This window comes from Perca flavescens, chromosome 11 (assembly GCF_004354835.1).
Source record: "Perca flavescens isolate YP-PL-M2 chromosome 11, PFLA_1.0, whole genome shotgun sequence".
NCBI classification, from domain to species: domain Eukaryota; kingdom Metazoa; phylum Chordata; class Actinopteri; order Perciformes; family Percidae; genus Perca; species Perca flavescens.
In genome coordinates, this window is record NC_041341.1 from 23,101,600 (window position 1) to 23,121,688 (window position 20,089).

General features: G+C 39.8%; 1 protein-coding gene across 1 annotated transcript in view; it reads right to left on the reverse strand.

The window, feature by feature from the left end:
• Positions 1-1,996: 1,996 nt before the first annotated feature.
• sacs2 (sacsin molecular chaperone 2) overlaps positions 1,997-20,089 on the reverse strand; it is a 28,500-nt gene continuing 10,407 nt past the window's right edge. Inside the window, exons 2-8 of the mRNA XM_028590457.1 lie at positions 19,208-19,253; positions 18,493-18,580; positions 16,101-16,212; positions 15,240-15,386; positions 13,694-15,125; positions 13,328-13,416; positions 1,997-13,227 (exon numbers count right to left, since the gene is read on the reverse strand). Coding sequence (XP_028446258.1) covers positions 2,282-13,227; positions 13,328-13,416; positions 13,694-15,125; positions 15,240-15,386; positions 16,101-16,212; positions 18,493-18,580; positions 19,208-19,236 — 12,843 coding nt within the window. The 5' untranslated portion in view covers positions 19,237-19,253 and the 3' untranslated portion in view covers positions 1,997-2,281. The remainder of the gene's footprint in view (positions 13,228-13,327; positions 13,417-13,693; positions 15,126-15,239; positions 15,387-16,100; positions 16,213-18,492; positions 18,581-19,207; positions 19,254-20,089) is intronic.

A 20,089-nucleotide genomic window follows, 5' to 3' on the forward strand; every position in this document is an offset into this window, starting at 1 on the left:
CTTCTTTTTTCTATGTGTGCATCCCTTCAGAAACAGGCTCCAGCCTGCTGTAAGTATGTACAGGTTTTGTGTAAATTATTAATAGGTAGAGGAGATGAGATGAAGCATAACACAAAGACTGAATCTGGTATATATGTGAACTTCTCCCCCACAAACAAAGATTATCTGAAATATATTCTCACGTGTGGACATTGGGAAGAGACATGAAAAGCCTTCTAAATATTTTATAATATGAAAGAACAGTGGGAACTGGCCACTTCCAGGATGAGACGAAGCACACTCCGAGCACATGGAGAAGACGGTTATGTTCTGGTGACAGATGAGGTCCTCCAGAGCAAACTTTTCTTGTTAACATAATGGAAAGATACATTTGTCTGATATATGGTTAGTTGTCATTATTTTCATAACATGATTTCTTAATGAATAAAAAAGTGCTTTTAACTTGAAATGTTTGTCTTCACTGGCAACTGAACGTTCAGCTGTCCTGTCCAATAAGAATATTCAAAGTCCAGGGGCGCCCTGGGAGCTCACCTGGTAGAGCATGCGGTTCAGTCCTTACAGCAGCGGCCCAGGTTTCGATTCCGACCTGCGGCCCTTTGCTGCATGTCTTACCCCTCTCTCTCTCCCCTTTCCTGTATACAGCTGTCCCATCAATTAAAGGCCAAAATGCCCAAAACAATTCTTAAAAAAAAAAAAAAAAGATTATTCAAAGTTTGTGGGGTATCATCCATTATCAACAAAGCTACCAAGAGTCAATGACATATGAATCAACCGCAGTCATTTTACACCCCACACGCCCTAAAGCTCAATTCGAAAAATATCTTCACAACCTCATGCTGAGTTTTTATAACTTGTGATGCAACAGTGAAGCAACCATTACAGATATTAGATGACTCTGAAAAGGTCTTCCATCCTAGCCTACAGATTTAATATAATCTTTTACCATTGGAAGTATAATATTGCAGAAATCTCAAACATGTGGGTTGCAACCCAATTTTAAAAACAAGCAATGGATTATAGTACCTTTTAACCCTTGTGTTGACTTTGAGTCATATTGACCCCTTTTCAATTTTTGTTTTATATCAGAAAATATGGGACGTAGAAATAATTGCTGAAAATGTATAATAGAAAAATTTAACAATTTAAAACGTTGGAAAAAGCAAAAACAAACTGAAAAAAAGGCGTCAGGTTGACGGGAAGACAACACAAGGGTTAAGATGTCTTGAGTAAATACTATCATCGGGAAAAGGAAAGAGCAAGTGAATTTAGTAGTTATAGTGATACGGTGTCAGCTGATTGTGGTATTTAAAAACAGGAAATGCAGTTTTATCTTTTAATGAATTTCATTTTTATTTCAAAAGGTTAACATATGTAACAAAAATGAACTATGGTGACATGTCCACTAAATTCTTTGATTTTTTTGCATTTTCACAACAGTTGTACAGTACTGATATTGATCCTCAGTGACTAGTTATACATGATAAAAAAAACATAACATTTTATTTATTAATAAGGACATTAATCAACATTTTTTTTATTTGTATCAGTGTTAACTAGATGGCTAATTTTCAAATGCAGTCCTTTTGCAAGATGTTTGAAACCAGTGAGGTCATACAGAGATTATATCGGTCCTAAGTGACTAGTAGTTTTAAATGATTACAACATTGCTAAACAACTTTTACATTTTCATAAAATAATATAGTCATAAAAGTTTACAAAAAAACATTTGCATTTTCATAACAAATAATAAATTGGTCCTCATTGAGTCAAAATGTTTAAAAATAATAATAATATAATAATAAAAAAACAAATAATATTGCAAAAAATGCTTTGATATTAAGATTTTTTTTGAACAAATGTATATAGTGATATATGAATGAGTCTTCAGTAATAAGTCACAAATGAAACAATCGTTTTCATTTCAGAAATATTATTTTGTAAACAAAAAAAAAACATCTTAAATTGACTCAGCTAATGTGACATTTCTGTTTGTCTTTTTTTTTTTTTTTTTAAACACTTTTTGTACATTTCCAGTTATTACATTAAACAATCATATTCTCTATCTTACAAATAATCATAGAAAAACAATCCCAAGTAGACAAAGACAGACCAAACCTAAAATCAACCTGACAGACTTGTCACAGACAACAGACCGACAGGAGATGAAAAAAACTAAAAACAATTGAGAAAAATTGAGAAAAACAAAACAAAACAAATAAAAACAACAAGTGCACCTAACATTCGTTATGACAGGATCGACATTTCTGTTTGTCTTGATTCCCTAATTCACATATGCCTCTACTTTACCAAGAAGCTCAGATGCCTTGTCCAGTGCTAACATTTCATTCTCTAATTTGAACCTTTCATTAGGAATGTGGGGAAATGGATGGCAGTTGGGATACTGAGTATTCTTGGCATCCACTCCCAGCATCTTCAGATTCTCAACAATTTGAGGCAGAACTCTCAGTTGGAGGTTGTAGAGGGAAACTTGTGCGGCAAGGGCTGAAATAGAGCTGCTTTTGGGATGTTGACCATCTCTTTTATATGTTGCAGCTATGAGAGACTTTTCCACTGCTTGGTGAATTTTGAACAGACACCACTCTGTGCTCGCCCCACCAACATCTTTGTGAGCTGCTTTAAGATCACAACGAGCTTGTCTACACCACCGCTGGGCCTCCTCTTTGTTCGGCTTTGGGACATTTTCATTATGGGTCCAAAAGTTGTAGGAATGGTTGTCTCTAGAGAATCTCTCTCGGCTATTTCTGTGATGTCTGGCCTCCTGATTCCAATGCTGATAGAAGTTACTGAAATTTGAGTTACTGAATTTTGAGTTTCCGCTTGGATAGGACGAACCTGCAGTTTTGCCTTTGCCTTTACCTTTGCTAAGGTCATCGATTTGATTCTTCAAGTATTTGAATGCCTCAGTGGCAAGAAGAGGGCAGTTTGGGTTTTTGTCAGGATGCCATCTTAGGTACAGTCGTTTGATGGCTTTAAGCCTATCCTCCCCAGGAAGATTCCAGATCTCTGCCAAACATTTGTCGATTTCCATTTTAGCTTCGTCAATAGAGGCTGGTGAGGATCTCGTAGAGGAAGAACTTGTAGTTGATGGTTTGGAAGAATGTGGCACAGCTCCAGCTAGTGGCACCAGCTCCATGCAAGAAGCTTCGGCAGATGTGCAAGTCCTCCCTTCAGATTCTGGCTTCTTTTGTCGCTTAAACTGATACAGGTCAAGACAACTGACATCAATTGGCTCATCTTCTCCAATTTCTATTTTGTATCTCTGTGAATATGGTCCAGAGGGCAGAGGCAGTTTTTCAACAATAACTGCATAAACAAACTTGTTGTTAGTGCTGTAGCCAACATATTCCCCCTCTTCAAAGTTATTGAGGATGTTCATGTCTAAGGAATCAAGCCATTCCTCTTGAATTTGTGTTCCAAGGGCTGGTGGATTGCAGGGGAAGCTTTTAGTTTCAGCACTGTCACGGATCCCATTGATAGCCAGAGATTTCTGAACATCTTGAAGACTGTCACACATGAGAAGATGTCCAAGGACTAGGAGGTAACGTGATGCCAATTCATTACCTAAAAGAGCATTAATCTCCTTTGTTAATGTCATGTTGATGCCACTTATTACCATGGGAGCCATGTCATTGTTGTGTTTCAAGTAAAAGACGCAACCTTGTTGCCCTTGTTTGACAAAAACATCGGTTTCGGTGGCAGTTTTGTGTAGTGGTTGTTCATTCACCCAAAGCTTAGTTTTCAGGCTTTTGCAGCAGATAATCTCAATACTCCCAAATGTCTTCTTGCACATGTCAGTAGCATCTTCTTGTGTTATTTCTCCCTGAGACTGCTCTCTGATAAGACAAATCAGTCCATGTGTAAATGCTCCTGAGGACAGATGTTTGTTAAACCATCCACTAAATTCACAGTCAGTCCCAAACTCACAAAGCTGCATGTGTGATTCCACTACTTTCTCCTCCGTCAACTGAGACAGCATTATAGGCTTAAATTTCGGAGGCAGCAATTGCAGCAACCGATGATGCTCATAAATGTCACGGTCCAAATGACATTCGCTGAGTTTCTCCAGCAACAGGAACCTATTCTCCAGCGCTTCTTCCAACCTTTTGGTCTCAAACGTTGTGTCGTTGTAGTGGAGTGTGCACGATGGGTATAATTTACCATCTACTGCAGGAAGATACAAAGTCTTTACATCGTCAACAAGAGGCTGGTTTCCTTGAGTTTTGATTAACATGAAAAGCTGCTCAACAGCACGTTTCACAGTTTTTTGTTGGTTTGGGTTAGGTTTGGGTTTATCACAGGAATCAGCATAAACTGCTGCTAGAACATTACAATACTGCTCTGCAGTAGGTTTGTCCTTGACACCAATTTTCTTGAAGAACTCTGCAAACATGACATCCTGTGGAGAAATTCTGTACAAATACGGTCTGAACTCACAGTCATGGGGGAGTGAAAAAGTAGTATCATCAGTCCTCACAAGTTCTTTGTCTTTTTCAACCAACACAACAGGAAGACCAGCTAGTGGTTGGCCTTTAAAGTCATTTGCTTGCAGGTAGGCATACGCACTTCGAAACACATGAGCACGGGTTTTAATCAACTGGTCAGATTTACAGGGCGACTGACAGATGTTGCTCATGTTACTGGTTACACAGTGTGAAGGTGGTTGTTCATGCACTCCTGCATTTTTCAGCATTGGCATGAGCTTCTGTGACTTATAAACCGGTAGATGTAAAATTGGCATTGAAGACCAAATCAGCTCTTGATGCTTAGGATCACTTTCTATCAAAGATCCTCTTAGTTTAACAGTGTTTCTCTCAGCAGCAAATGGTTGGTGAAAGATGCACAGTTCTTTTCGAATTTTCACAGGAAAAATGAACTTGATGTCAGCTATGCTCTCCAGCAATCTTTCCTCGTTTTTGTCGTTCACGATGTTCAAGGCTGCTTTGAAAATTGAAGATGATTTCAATTTCAACTCTTCAAGTTGACCATTTCCTTTTGCTTCTGATTCTAATTGTTGTGCAAAATGTATTATGTCATCTTTTGACACAACATGCTTCATTCCAAGGTCTCTGAGCAACTCTTTTGGTCTTTCCGTTTGTAGATTTCCTTCACACAACTTAGTCCAAAATGTATCAGGCACAAATCTCTCTTGGGGCAACATTTTCTTGTATAGCTCCACACTCTTGTCAAAGTAGTATGATACAGTCTCCAATCTGCCTTGGGAACTGCGAATCAATTTCACAGTTTTCATTGAGGAGATAATTTTGTCCTTATTCTGAAAATGTGGTGACAGTAACAGTTTGAGGCACTGAAGCATCTGCATCTCTGTGAGGTTGTGTACAATGGGCAGAATGAACTTCATGAAATAGTCCAAATCAGTCAGGATTTGGATTTTCAATGTTTCTGACAGACTGCAGTTATCTGGATTGTGTTGGAGAAAAATGCTGTTGCTGTCGGCCAGGTTGAACAAATCACGAAATGTCTTTGAATATATGCTGTTAAGGACAAATACCTCTTTAGGTCCATCAATCCTTACTCGGTTACCCTGTATTGTTTCAAATAATGGCAAGGATTTGAGCTTTCTCTGATACTCTTGTTTGTCTTTGGACTTGGATTCTCCAGACTGCAGGAAACACTGAAGCTCTTTCATCTCATTAATGGATAGCTGGGGGAACTCTGAGTGGTTAATGTTGTAGACCTGGTCCAACACAGCGCTTTTATCATTCACATCCATAAGTTCAGGGTGTAGAAGTGAATGTGCATGTCGGTCTACATGTACGTCAGTAAAGAATACATTGTCAAGCTTCATAAAACCAAGTTTAAAGAGGATGCCCGATATGTCCCTCTCGGAGGCGAACTGAATCACACTAGGCATGTCTTTCATTGTTTGCAGAAGGTGCTTGTTCTTTAACCTTGGACACACAACTGGTAAAATGGAGCAGTCACTTAAGAGCTTCCTCATATCACTTAATGTCAGACTTTGTTCATCACCACTAGATGTTGCAGGTTTAATTTCGCTCATTAAGAACTTCCAAAGTGATTTCAGCCACTTCAACATTGTCTCATTTGGGACATGAAGACCACTGTGTGGATCAACTTCACAGTCCTGAAGAAGCTGCTGAATTAACGGTTTCAGGTATTTCACTGCACAGGGAACTGTCAAACGTTTGACAAGGTTTAAACTTTGTAGAGCAATGTGGTCACTGTTGGTCAGATAATCTGCAAATTGGTCCTCGTAGCCGGAGAACAGACTCTCATATCTTGTTATCAGCTTGGGAGAGTTGGAGTTAAAAACTCTCAAAACTTTATCTCTTGTGAGAAGAAGTGGAAGTCCATTCAGTAAACTGAAATTGGTGATCTTTTTTGGGTCTAAATCTTTTAAGCAGAAACTCAAGAGCTTTGAACATCTTGTTTCATCTCTGATTAGAGTGGCAGTTATTGGCAGCGGTAACTCTTCATCTGTTTGGGTTGGGTCATTGAGGGGTTTTTCTCTCAGGAAAGCCTGCACAGTTGAAAGATTTACATCTTTCACTTTAATATCAGCGGCTCTGAAACTTTTCCAAACTCTTTGCATGGAAGAAGGAACCAATTTCATTCCAAGATCTTCCAAAATGGGATTCATCTCGTCACTTACTGAATGTGTCAGGTAAGGTGCCTTTGTTGTTTCAGTTTCTCCGACATTACACCAGTCAAAAGAGTATTCCTTAAATTCTCTGCCTGCAGTTACACGTGTTGAAGTCCTCATCACTGGAATCAGATTAAGGCCTCTTTCTTTGATTGATCTGTATACCTCATGTATCATTTCATGCCAATCTTGGCCAACATCTTTGGACACAGTGGGCCAAAAACACAAGTATGAGCTACTGAAGCTTGACTCAATACATGAAAAAGGCACTTTCTTTTCTGCAATGCTATGGCTGATGTAATGAAGGAGATCTGCATACAGTGGAGCAATGACATTCTGTTTCAAAGATTCATTCCAATTAGATTTTTGACTTTGCCCATCTTCTTTCCAAAGGCTTCTTCTGGCAGAATCTACCTCAAAGTTTGCATTGACATGCACTGGCAGTCCAGTTCTCCCTGGCAAAGGAAGTGAACAAAAGGCTTCTCCAATAAAATCCATAGGTCTGAATAATTCTGGATTCGAACTCTTTGAGCTCACGCGAGCCGCTATTGCTGCTTGGGGAAGTTTGTCTGATAGTTCTCCATCACCACTGTCTTTGAATGAGCCAAACTGTTCTGCAATGATCCATCTAGTTTGTCTTTTATCTGAGGTTGAAATCATGGTTCCATAAATGGCCTTGTCTGGCATTATTGGTTTGTCAGATTGCAGCGCATGTTGTTGAAGTTTTGCAAAAGCATCTTTTACTTCTCTGCATTTCTGTGGAATACTTTTTTCAACCATGAAGATGGTTTTGAGTTTCCCTGAATGTTCACTGATTTCATGGACTTCTATTTTGCAGATGTTTTTCAGAAACAGAATTAGTCCTTCAGGATCTTCAGAGAGGGCAGAGCATAGTTCTTTCATGTCATGGTCAGTGACTCCCTGCTGTGATATTTTAGAGCTGTTTGCCATGGTACCCATCCTTAGAGGTAATCTGAACATGGTGCCATCTTTAAGAGAAAATTTGTCCGGAAGAAAGGATTTGTAGACATCGATGTACATGTTCTTGAAGGTGTCAGCCAGTTTATAGCCAGTGCCAGCTGGTGGTTTGTCTGAATGACTTTCAATGTATTTTTGATTGGGATCAGAAATGCAGAGTAGTTCATCTCCAGTGAGGATTGAGGGGCAGTCAGTCAGATGGTAAACAGAGTTGAATCCTACCCCGTATTTCCCTATCTTCCCTGGAGAGTTGTGCTTTCCTCCTTCTCCCAGCTGTTGAATGCCAGCCAGGTCAGCATCAGAAAACACTTTGTTGTTGAACACACACAGTGCTGGACCTTGCAGTTGGTTCCATTTCTTCCCAAAGGTTTTTTCTTTGCCATGCTGTCGTTTGTCCCAAACAAAGTGAATTTCTGTTGCCTCTGCATCATCAGCATTTTGGATAAGCTCTTTAAGGATATCCTTCTTCGATGGATAGGCTGAAATGATGTTTTTAATTCGAACAGTTAGTTGTTCCTGCTGTTCAAACTGAAAAGCAAATGGTGAAATGTTCTCAACTACATGGTCTTGCAGGGTATGATGCCTGGTAGTTTTGATTCTGAAGTGGCGAGCCACAACACGTGAGATATTCTCGTGACATAATGGGACATCTGAATCGACTGGCATCCATGGGCTGTCGTTGTAAAACATCTCACTTGCAGGTTGTAAAACACCATGTTTGTTGGGTATCAGAAAGTCACCCGTTATTTTCTCTTTGGCCTCATGTATGGCTGTTAAAATTGTGAGGCAAATTGATAGGGCACTCTTTGGTAGGGTCTTGTTACCATGTTGAGAGTGTAATTCCTGAAGCACAGTTGAAAACTGACTGCTTGTAAAACATTTTTCAACACCTACACTTTCCCAGAGGCTCCTGAAACCAGTGAAGGCAGGTGGAAGTAAATAGAGATAGGGTTTTGCTTCAAATTGCTCATTTTCAGCTACACGATTCACATTTACAAATGTGCTGCCAACAAGAATGAATGGGAATGAATTTGCCCTTTGTGAAATTAAAGTGGAATTCCCAGAATCACTGAGACACTGATCCAGAAACTTATAGCATTCAGATGCTATTTTATGAAGCATTGATCTGTCAATTGATTGAGATTGCTCACATGCTTCTTGCAGCTGCTGAAGCACTTGCTCAGGACTTGGACTGTGATGAACTCCCAACATTTGCAGGACTGGATTAGTGTTGTGTATTCTCAGATTGGTATGATCCAGCATGTGTTGTGTCATGTTAACGAGTGGGGAGAATTTGTCACTAAAAATATCAGTGGGTCTTCTAAGTGTTGCATTTTTTTCCCTTTTTGTATCACCGGGGGGAAATGCTGGGAGAAATTCAGTCATTCTCAGTGTTTCCCAGTGGAGAGAGTCTTCATCAGTACTGTGATTGTTCATAAGTTCAAGAAGACAATTCAAATGCCCATATGCTTTCTTTTTGTCAGTGCTCCAGGTTTTGGGGATTGTGCTTGCTTTCTCTGTGATGTCTTCCAATGGGAGATGATCATTTGCCATTCCAAGTTCCAACAAGCGTTTAATCCTTTTGGGCGAGCAAAAGTCATCTTTGGTACCACCAAGCAAGCGTCCTTCTTCTGGTTCAAAAAGACAGGCCACTTTTCCTGACGGATTCACAAGTTTCCTGATATGCTGCAGCTGTCCGCCTTTTGTGGGGATGCATGGATAGCAGACCAGTAGCTTGTCGAGTTCTTTGATATTAAGGTCAATAGCATGCAGCACAAGAGCATCTCTATTCTTAGGGTCCATGGTACCAAGGTTGTTAAACACTGCTTCTTGGTAAAACTCGTCCCAGTTCCATGTTCTGTTCTGTAAAACCTTCTCTAGGCCAGACTGTTTGAAGCTATTTCTCAACCACAGTGGAAGAGGAACAACATGGTTGGGTGCCTTAACATGTTTCTTGCACACCTGCATTGCAAGTGCACTGATGTCTTTATCCTCTTCGATACTCTCATGTAGAAATATGGCACTGTTCATTGAGCACCAGTGTTCTCCATCACTAAAGAGCTCTGGGCCATTGGACTGCTGAGCAATGGCGGAGTACAATGCATCTACCAAAGGCTTGAAAGCTTCACTCACTTTCTCTCTATCAGGCCAAAAGATGTGATAACAGTAAGTTTCCAGTTGCTTGTTTTCAGACATTTTCTTTAGTGCCCCAAGTGCAGTAACATATGCCGTCACTACAGGATCCTGAAGAAGGGCTTTGTTCCAGTCACGTTTCACCCCACTCTCCCACAGACCTTTTCGGTTGCTCGTCACAGCAAATGTTCCATTTACATTAACTGGAAGACCTGTTTTAATGGAAAGAGGAAGAAAGCAAAAGGCCTGTCCAACAAGATCTGTTTGTAATGAGGCCAGTTTCCCAGTTTCTGGATCATTTTGCAAAGGCACAGCAATCCCCCCAATGGGCAGAGAGAACTTTGCTTTACTGTTTTCTTGACGGGCCATTTGCAAAGACTGATGTGTCCCAAAGCAGTTGTACAGCAGCCAGGGCTGGACTTCAGTTACACCAGATTGCTGACTGGTTATTTGGACAATGTTGACTGTGCAGCAGTCAATGACCTCTTTGCATTTTCCATCAAGTGTCATCAATGACTTCTCAGCTTGATGCTGCTTTGACACATTGGTTTCATCAGGAATCCTCATTGTACTCACAGTGGTTTTGGAGAGAGTGAGAACGGTTTTTATTTCGTCATCTCTTGGTGGAGTTGATACATCGCTTGAGATACTTTGTAGTGATAATGTATTGATGTTCTTCAAAAACAGCAGGTGAGTTTTTGAATCGTTAGTAAAGTGCTGTTGAAAAGTGATGATGTTGTGTTTGTGATACACCTTTGCACTTAATTCTGACTTGAGAGCCTCTTCCTCAGTTCGAAAAGGTAGTTTGATCAGAGTGCCCGGATAGGGTTCAGGGGGGCTTTTTCTGCTGAAATTACAATCGAAGATGCGTTCATATGGTCCAAACTGACCAGGAAACCAATGAAAAAGCCGTTGCTGAGAGAGATCCAGCTTGATTCCCGGGTTTGTTTTATGTTTGATGTGTTTCTTTAGGTGAGTTACATTTGGATCAAGTATGAGAAGACTGCTGCCACTGAGGATAGAAGGAACATCTGTCACATGATAGACAGTATTGAATCCAAGTCCAAACTTTCCAATTTTTTTCACCTTGTTTTCCTTTGAGGCAGAACCAACTCGGACAATATTTTTCCAATCCTCAGGTGTAAACTGCTCATTATTAAATGCCCAAAGGCAAGGTCCCTGACAAAGGGTCATGTCAGGGTCAATGAGACTTTCAGGGGCATCTTTGTGCACTCTGAAATCCACTAAGAATTTACAGGCCTCTGCCCCAGCATCCTCTGCATTTTGAATGAGCTCTTTGAAGATGTCGCTTTCTTCATCATACTCTTTAAGAATGTTCTTAATCCTGGTTGTTATCGGTTCAGATTGTCCATACTGTTCTATTCCCACTAACTCTGGATCAAGGATGTAGCTACTGAGAAATCTGATGTTAAACCATTCAGCAGCTGCTTTTGGAATTTCCTCATGTACAACATGAATTTCTTCCTGGCTGTACTTTAGCTCTTTTAACCCATTTTTGCTCACATCACAGAAGACTGCAGTTGACAGTGGTTTAAGGGTATGTTGTTCACCCTCTACGAGGACTGGCACTGGGAAGTCATCCTGAATTGTTTTCTTCTCTCTCCACAGCCAGTTAAAAATTTCTATTGACACTTTTACCTCAGAGGAACTTGCAACCGGCTGTTGCCTTCCTTCAATGGTTTGCTGGATAGAATGAAGAATGCCAACAATTTCTTTATCTGACAGCAACGATTTTAGGCCAAACTTGAGAAGCAACTTCTTGTATGGCAAAAATTCCTTTGGCACCTTCCCAATGTAAGAGCTCAGATCAAGATTACGTGGGTAGTCTAGAACCAGATCCTGTGGTGATACAAACTGGTTGTGGCTCCACAGCCAGGGTGTGTCCGTGTTCATCATTGTTGAAAATTCAGAGATGCGGTCTTGCATGTGTTTGTAAATGCTATGCAACTTCCTTTTGAAATCCACATTTGTGTCAGGATCAGCCATTTCCTGTGCCTTTGATGTCAAAAAGCACAAATTCTCTATCACCTTTTCAGCTGGGGGTAGGCGTTTAAAACCAAGTTTGCTGCTAACTCTGTCACTGAACTTTCCCACCAGCGGCATTACATGGCCAACAATGTCCTCATTCACAGAAATCTGAAGTCTTATTTCATCCGGGCAGAAGAAACCACTTGTCTGAGATTTTTTGTCATTATCAGGTATAGCACATGGGACCCATTTTAGCATTTTGAGGTGATGAAGCTGCTCAAGAGAGAACTTTGAGAGTAGATCATTGGTATCCAGCATCTTCAAGAGCACCTCAGCTCTATTGAGAGCCTCAGTTTTGGAGTCAGCATGCAGTTTGTCAATCAGTGTGGCGGCATGCAACAAGTGCTCAGGTGACACATCTACATCTTTATTTAGCAATCCAAGATCTGTTAGGCCTTGAAACATCTCAGATGTTTTAGTGTACAAAGGTGGAGGAAAGAAATCTGACTCAAAAATGACTTTAAAGGATTTAATTCTTGGATCAAAAAAGCTTGAGGTCTTTTTCAGCTTTCCATTAACTTCAATGAAGCTCAACTCCTTACATCTGCGTTTCAAGGTCTGATTTTGAGAGAAAAGGGTATCACCATGCTGTAAAATCCAAGTCATAATTTTCTCAGTGTCTTCTTTTCTGCAAGCCCTACTCTCAATACATTCAATGAGGAGATTGGCTGCTTCAGCGGTGTCCAAGAGATTTACTTTGAGCAGCTGTAACAGTCTGCGGTCAGCCTCAGTAGCACACTGCACAACTGAATCAGGCATAGGAAACTCTGTCGGTACTTTTAGGCCAGAAATTAGAAGCACAGCACGTTTTGATTGAGCTGCAACACAGGTTCCTTTCATGGTTTGAAACAGAGGCAACTTTAAGAGTAAATCTTTCTCATTGACTGAGAGAGAATCCAGACGAGAGAGATAATCTTTCAGTTTTTCTCTTGCAATGTGAGAGGCAGCCTTGAGTTTTCGGATGAGATTCTCAGAATCTAAATTCAACAAGACTTTCATGACACTCCTTGGAGATGGGCACAGCACATAAGAGTCAAGGTCTTCGTGCTTGAGCCACTTGTTTCCCGTCACTGCTGTGCCACCAACTTCGTTCACCAACTGAGTTATTTCTTCAGGCAAGTTCATCTGCTTGCTTTTCTGAAAAATGAGGGTTGTGTTCTGCTCTAGCCTTGCTAGTGATACAGGCTGACTGACAGACAGGGGGCTGACTGGTATTAATGGCATTCCAATGAAATTACTTAACTCTTTGTAGTGAGTGTTAAGAAATTTCCAGAATTCTTGGAGCCAGTCTAAAGGTGGATGTTGACTGCTGCTGATGTCCCAGGTAACAAATCCCGTCCTCATCTGCTTCCAGTCCTGTGGCAAATACCGCTTTGTATATTCAACCACCTGGTCTACGGCAATGTTGATGACCTTGAATAAATCTGAAAAATAGATATAGAAAATATATATATAACTGTATATGGATTGTGAAAATATGCAGATGACAGAACTTTTAATCAAAATTCTATAAAATAGTCCTACTTTTTCCGGCCAGTTCTTTCAGGTGGAAACTGCAGGCTGGATTGAGATCATCTGGGATGAAGAGGTGTTTGCAGCAGGGTAGCAAGGCTCTGCACAAACGAGAAGTTTGTTTATTGTGCATGAAACAAAAACAAGGACATTTGCATATCATTTTACTGCACATTGAGTAACCAAAAGCCTAAACAAAATTTTTAAATTGGTACTGTGAGCCGATCAATACTAGTAATTCTAGGATTGGATTTGGGGAACACTTGGCAACAACAAATTAGTAAGGATGTAACTAATTTAAATTACAGTCAATAATTAGAACTTAACCTATGTATTATAAACTGTAAAAGAGAATAAAGCCAAATATTAAAAACCTACCTTGGAAATTCATTGCTGTCAATTAAAGCAGTGTCCTCCTCTTTGTCTGTGAAAGACCTGAAAGAACCATCGCTGCGTGGAAGCAGCTGAAGACCCTTGAGTTCGCTGTATTTTCCATCACTCAAAACATACTCCAAAAGACAGAGTTTGTCATCTTTAGAGATGCTGTGCACGCCAATCTTGCGGAGAACGTCCCTTAGGAAGGTTGGAGTCACATGTTTTAGAGTGTTGAAGTGTGGGTAGGCCTCTTTTATAGCTCTTGCAACACTACCTGGTAAAGTGACAAGATTTTCCCCACAGGAAACCAAAGTCTTTTTAATGGCGGCCAATATGTCAGGGCTTGTTGGACCATTACAGGGGAACACAGCTTCTGATGGAGTGATGAACTCTTTTTCATCTTTAGCAAGAGAAAGGACAGCCACATTCTGGCTGAATAAGTGATGAAGAACATCCAGAGCAACGACACACCATTTCTCTTTGTGCTTCATCTGGGCAATATCTGGCCACAGCTTGTACACTGAAGAGACAGGCAGATGAGATTCTTGGGCAAGTCTGATAGCATCTTGAATGATCATGACGTATGCTTGTGGGAGCACCTCTTTTATCAGCAATTCATTCCACACAGCATGTTCGTCATGTTTCTGGTCTTCCTCTTGCCACTTGATATGTCTTCTGTTGTCTGTGAGGCCAAAGCACGCATTGACATAAACGGGGAGTCCTGTCTTGTTGGATTCATTGTTTGGGAGGGGGAGAAAGCAGCTCAGTCTACTCTCACTACAGTCTCTGCTCTCACCACAAGGGAAAGCCAAGTCAACTTGGGGGAAAAAGCTTAACTTTTTTGAGAGTGAATCAAGATTTTCTACATTGCCATCTTTCATGGTACATGTTGTCACAAGCCACTTTGTTTCTTTGTGGTCTTCTGAGTTGAGGGTTATCAATTTGAACTTTGTTGAACCCTCAATGATTGACTCGTCTTCTGACTCCAGAACGACATCTGTGCAGACCGAGGATTTCACTTCAAGTCTGGTATTAACAGTGCCGTGTACGTCGATATGCTTCAAGGACACAGAAGTCACATTTTTCAGGAACAGAAGGCTTAAATCTGCATCTGCAATAAAGCTATCAAAAAGCTCAACCACCTTGTCAGAATCATATAGATTATCTGAAATATCTGATGCCTCTTTGCGCAAGGGGAACCTGAAAATTGTCCCGTCAAAGTGCTGATCCTCCATGATGACTTTTGACCATTCTTGTCTGCTTACAAGTGACACTATATCTCGAAAGGGTTGGAACTGATCATGCATCGTCGTTAGAGCTTCTTGGTGTTCTGCATCATCCAAAGACCACAGAAAACCTCCCTTTCTTTCTCCAAATATTTTTTCTTGCGGGTCCATAAAGCCAAGGTGCTCTGAACTGAATATACTTGGCACATCTGTGTATAAAAGGAAAGAGATATTGTCCCATTAATTTGCTATGCTCGTTCTCTAAACACCAACATTTAAACTGAGACTGTTAGGTATACACGTGTATCTGTACGTAGTTTCACCTGTTACGTGGTAAACAGAGTTGAAGCCGATTCCAAACCTCCCAACTTTGTTTGGGTCATTGCGCTTGACACTCCTCCCTGCCATCTGAATTCCTTCCCAGTCATCATCAGTGAATGCTGCATTGTTGTAGGCGTAGAGAGCCGGACCTTGCAAAAACAACAATAGTTAGAAGAAAAGTGCTGACATTAGGTTTAAGCATCTGTGTGTTCATTCATTCTTTCCAGTCTCTCTATAACTGCTTATATTGAGGAAGTCTATCCCAGCTTGAATTGAACGAGGTAGAAATGTAAAGAGGCTGAGGTTATAAACACATAATCAGCAGTCATAAGGCAATTTCTGCCAGAAGGTCTCAAAAACTCAACTGTTGACTAAAATGGATGCACTTTAAGTTCTTTTAGTAATATTATGACAATGTTAGGGTATTTTCTCTAATATGATGACCACAGTCTACTCTAAATGTAACATGTTTTGCAGAGACTGTCTTACGTCTGATGGTTAATGATATAGGGTAGCAGAACCTAATGCCATCTCCTCAAGTGATCATGGGAACCAAGTATGTGTTGGGTCACCAGAAAAGCCGGTTATTGTCAGCCTGTTATTTTGTGGTTATAGGAAAAAAACATTACACACATGTCCACCATGGCCAACCACACTGAATATGGGAGGAAACAAACAAGCAGAACATACAAACTAGTATAACAAGCAGGGACCAGGGCTGACATTTGAGTATTGGACCTTTTTGCTTGGAAGCTGATAAACCGTCGGGCTACTTCCTATTTGCTCTATTTATCAATTTCTGTTTAAAAACATTACATGATAACCCCCCTACAGCATGGCTATTCTCTGAACATCCTGCATACCTTGGTATTCTCCCAAGTTATCAGTCCAAAGGCTCTCGGTCCCATAGCTTCTCTCATCATGGATGAAAACCACTTCTGTGGCTTTAGCATCATCTGCATTTTGAATCAGCTCCTGTTGACAAATAAAAACAATAACTATTAACAGAACTTAGCAGACCAAAGCTAACAATCAGGGATGGCCACATTCCTCTGCCTTACTGCTACTGTTACACTTAAAGGTCCCATGGCATGAAAATGTCACTTTATGAGGTTTTTTAACATTAATATGAGTTCCCCCAGCCTGTCTATGGTCCCCCAGTGGCTAGAAATGGCGATAGGTGTAAACCGAGCCCTGGATATTCTGCTCTGCCTTTGAGAAAATTAAAGCTAAAGATGAACCGTTTTGGAATCTGCTTGTTATGAGGTCATAACAAGAAAGGTTACCTCCCCTTTCTCTGCTTTGCCCGCCCAGAGAATTTGGCCAACCCATGAGAGACAGACATCATGGCTTTCACACGAGAAAAAGTGGCAGTTGGTCAAGGCCACACCCCCACCCTCCACCTTGCCCCTCCCACTCTCCTCCTCAATAGCTTCAGACACAGAAATGGCACATCCTAAGGAAAGCTCATTGTGGGACTGGCTCTAGTGGCTGTAGTTCTGCACCAAAGCTGAATTTCGGGAAAGAGACTTCAGATACAGTATTAGGGGACCACTAAGGTCTATATAAAAGCATCCAAAGAGCACCATGTCATGGGACCTTTAAAGCCCCTGCACACCCTTAGTCCACCTACACAGCTGTTTCCCCTAACAACAATTATAATTCTTATTAAAACACAGTGTTTGGTGACATTATGTCATTTTCAGCACATCTACACCCAGTTTACACTAGACTAGGTTTCTAATCAGCCAGAGTAATTGAAGACACCTGTCTGTGGGTGTGCCGGGCCTTGACAACTTTAAATTAGAGTGAGAAATTGATACACAGTCTAAATCCAATGAAATCCAATTCCACATCTCTGTGATAAATGTGGTTTATCATGTTCAGTTTTGTTGACACTGCATCACAGAGCTGTTGTTGCTGTACATGCAACTGGTAATTTTGGAAGCTGTAGTTTGTAGTGTTGTTGAATTATATTTGTATATATTCATATATAAATTGTATTATTTTTTCACATCAACTGACATACTGTAAATGGGGGAACCTATTGAACTATATTGTCAAATGCAAAGGAACCAATGTATACCAATGTATGACTTTTTATAAGACATTGTGATATGCCACTGTAAGAAAAGTATAGTTGTTACTAATAACAAATGAAGGCTGAATTCCATTTAGCTGCTTCAGTTTCTAGGGTCTACTGTCACAGTTTTGGTTTACTTGGACACTTAAATAGAACTGTTAATTTTATCAATAACACCTGTGCTTTTCCAGAAACTGAGAAAAAAATATTTTCACAACAGTTTAATCCAGCTGAGTGTCCCAGAAAAAGACCAGAATAGTTTGCTTTCACTAGAAAGCTGCCTTCTTAATAATCACAGACATCATGCCACAAAATTGATATCTACATTTAAAATTAAAACATGTCAAAGCAAGATTCTGCCAATAAATTAAAATTATTTGCAAAAAAAAAAAAGGCTTTTGGACAGGGGCCAAGCAAAATGAACATATCAAACTTATTGCAGAATTATGTTTTAATAATAAACTGTATATATGTAGCAAAATTCATGCATACAATGCAAACCAAAGTGCTTAAGATAAAAACAGATTGATAAGACAATAAAAACATCAAATTAAACAGCCGAAAAAGACATATAGTTGGGGGATTAAAGGCAGAGAATGTCAGAAATTTTACTACTACAGTAAATAAGAATTATTCAACAATTGCCAGATTCTTCAATGTGAATATTAGAGATAGTTTTGGTGAGCAGCCAGCAAGTCTTAAACAGGCTCCCACAGTTGGTGACAATGTTACATGTACTGTAGTTATTTATCTCCAACACGGAGGACTACTTTACAAACCTGTCAACCAAAATGATAGGTCTATTGTGGGGAATGCAGCCATTATATCAACAATAAACTTAATTTGTTTGTTCATTGCACCAAAATATAATTTGCTCAAGTTTGGTCCCTCAGCGGGGGGCCTATCTGGTTTAATACAATCAAAACTAATGTGATAAATGGATTCACTGAATGTGAATGTGTGTTGTTTTATTGACCGGACAAAGAGAAAAAGTGCTATTCGAGTATTTCTTCCAAAATATCTGTAAAACAAATAAAATCACCTGCTTTCATGATTTTAAAAAAATTTGGCAGAATCAACATATTTTGCTGGTCATACTAAAAGAAATAGACTTCAAGAATCCAGGTGTGTATAAGCAAAAAACAATCTAAAGAATAATGCTTTGTACCCACCTTCAAAATTTGTCCACCATCTGGATATCGTCGTAGAATATCTTGCAGGTAGTCAATGAAGGGCGGTGCTGTTGCTCCGAAGCACGTTCTAATCAAAGCACAGAGATTAATCAAATCAACAAAGGGTGGGGAGTCCTCCTGAATCAATATACTGTAGATAGGAAGAGCTGGGAGTGGAGTCAAGTTTGACCAGAACATACATACATTATATTTGACTTGACTGATTAGCCATAAAGTGCTTTACTTGAAAATAGATGACATATGTTGTTTACTTGTTGGCCAATAAAACACGGAGTGAAAACAAAGTACTTGCTCCACCTAATGTCCTCTTGTCTCTAATAAAACATGACTGGCATAGATATTCATTTTTAATCTTATAGCTTTAGGTGGTAACTGGTTACAAATAGATGAATTAATGTTTGTAATTCATACAAGTGGGTGCTCCAAGACTAATAAAAATCTCCAGTATAGGGGCTTGAAAGTGGTTACGAAATTGTCATGTATTGTTTGTGTATAATCAGTTGTGTAAATAAGCTCTCGTTTCTACACCAACACACATCACTTGCCCTCACTTACTATGAGTGTGGGTGATAGTGTCAGTAACTCAAACATTGCTTGTGTGCACTGTGGTCAAAATAGCATGTTCCTCAATTGGTGGTCCACCTCTTACAGTTATCAGTTGGGACATTAAACCAGATCGAGATGCAATACTCACCGACTTTTTTTCTTTGTCTTCGAACTCATCTTTCCTGGCTTGGATGCTGTAAGTGAGTCAGAGTACAGTGCATTACATTGTAGAACAAACTTCTCTTTTTATCCACATCGAACTTAAGTTTAAGATTTCTTCATCCATAACTTTAAAATGTTTTCTAAAAATAAGAAACAACTCAAACCCTGTGTCAGCAACACCATGGCTACCACATAATCAAAAGTGGGATAAAATACATAAGTCTTACAGTAATAGAAAAGAAATTGGAGAAATGTTTTCATTTTGTATACATTTGTAGTTTACTTATATGAGCATTTACTTCTGTTTGTTTGTCCATATCAAAACTAAGGGTGTGGCTCATTGTTATGGCCTAGGCCACACAGGTTAAAACAGCCAGCAATGGTAATATGGTACACAATTTCACCCCATGCTGTTTAGTACACACAATAATTTATTTTGCAGTCAGCCACAACCCAAACAATTCAGGCATCAAAACAAAAACATTACACTGTTTGGTTAATTCATAATCCATTCATTATTTCCTTTAAATGGAGTGCACAAAGTTTTTCAGTTATATTAATCCTTATTTTCTGTCTTTGTTCCCATGGTGGTGGTGAGGTCCTTCACAGTGCAGGAAAGGTGTGGCTGAAGGTGAAGGACTTTTATATACTATGGCCTGCCAATTGGGCCGTACCATCAGCTACCATGCTGGAGGGGCGATTTAGGTTTAGGTTGGGTTTATTTGTATTAGTTGCAATTATGTCCATCTTGGTTTTCCCCGTGTGTGTAATTTGGTTTGGCCAAGTCGGTATATATTTCCCCTTCAAGGAGGTCAGTTTTTCTTTGATTTTCTTTTTGTAGTAGGCTATTTTAATTTTCACGACTGCC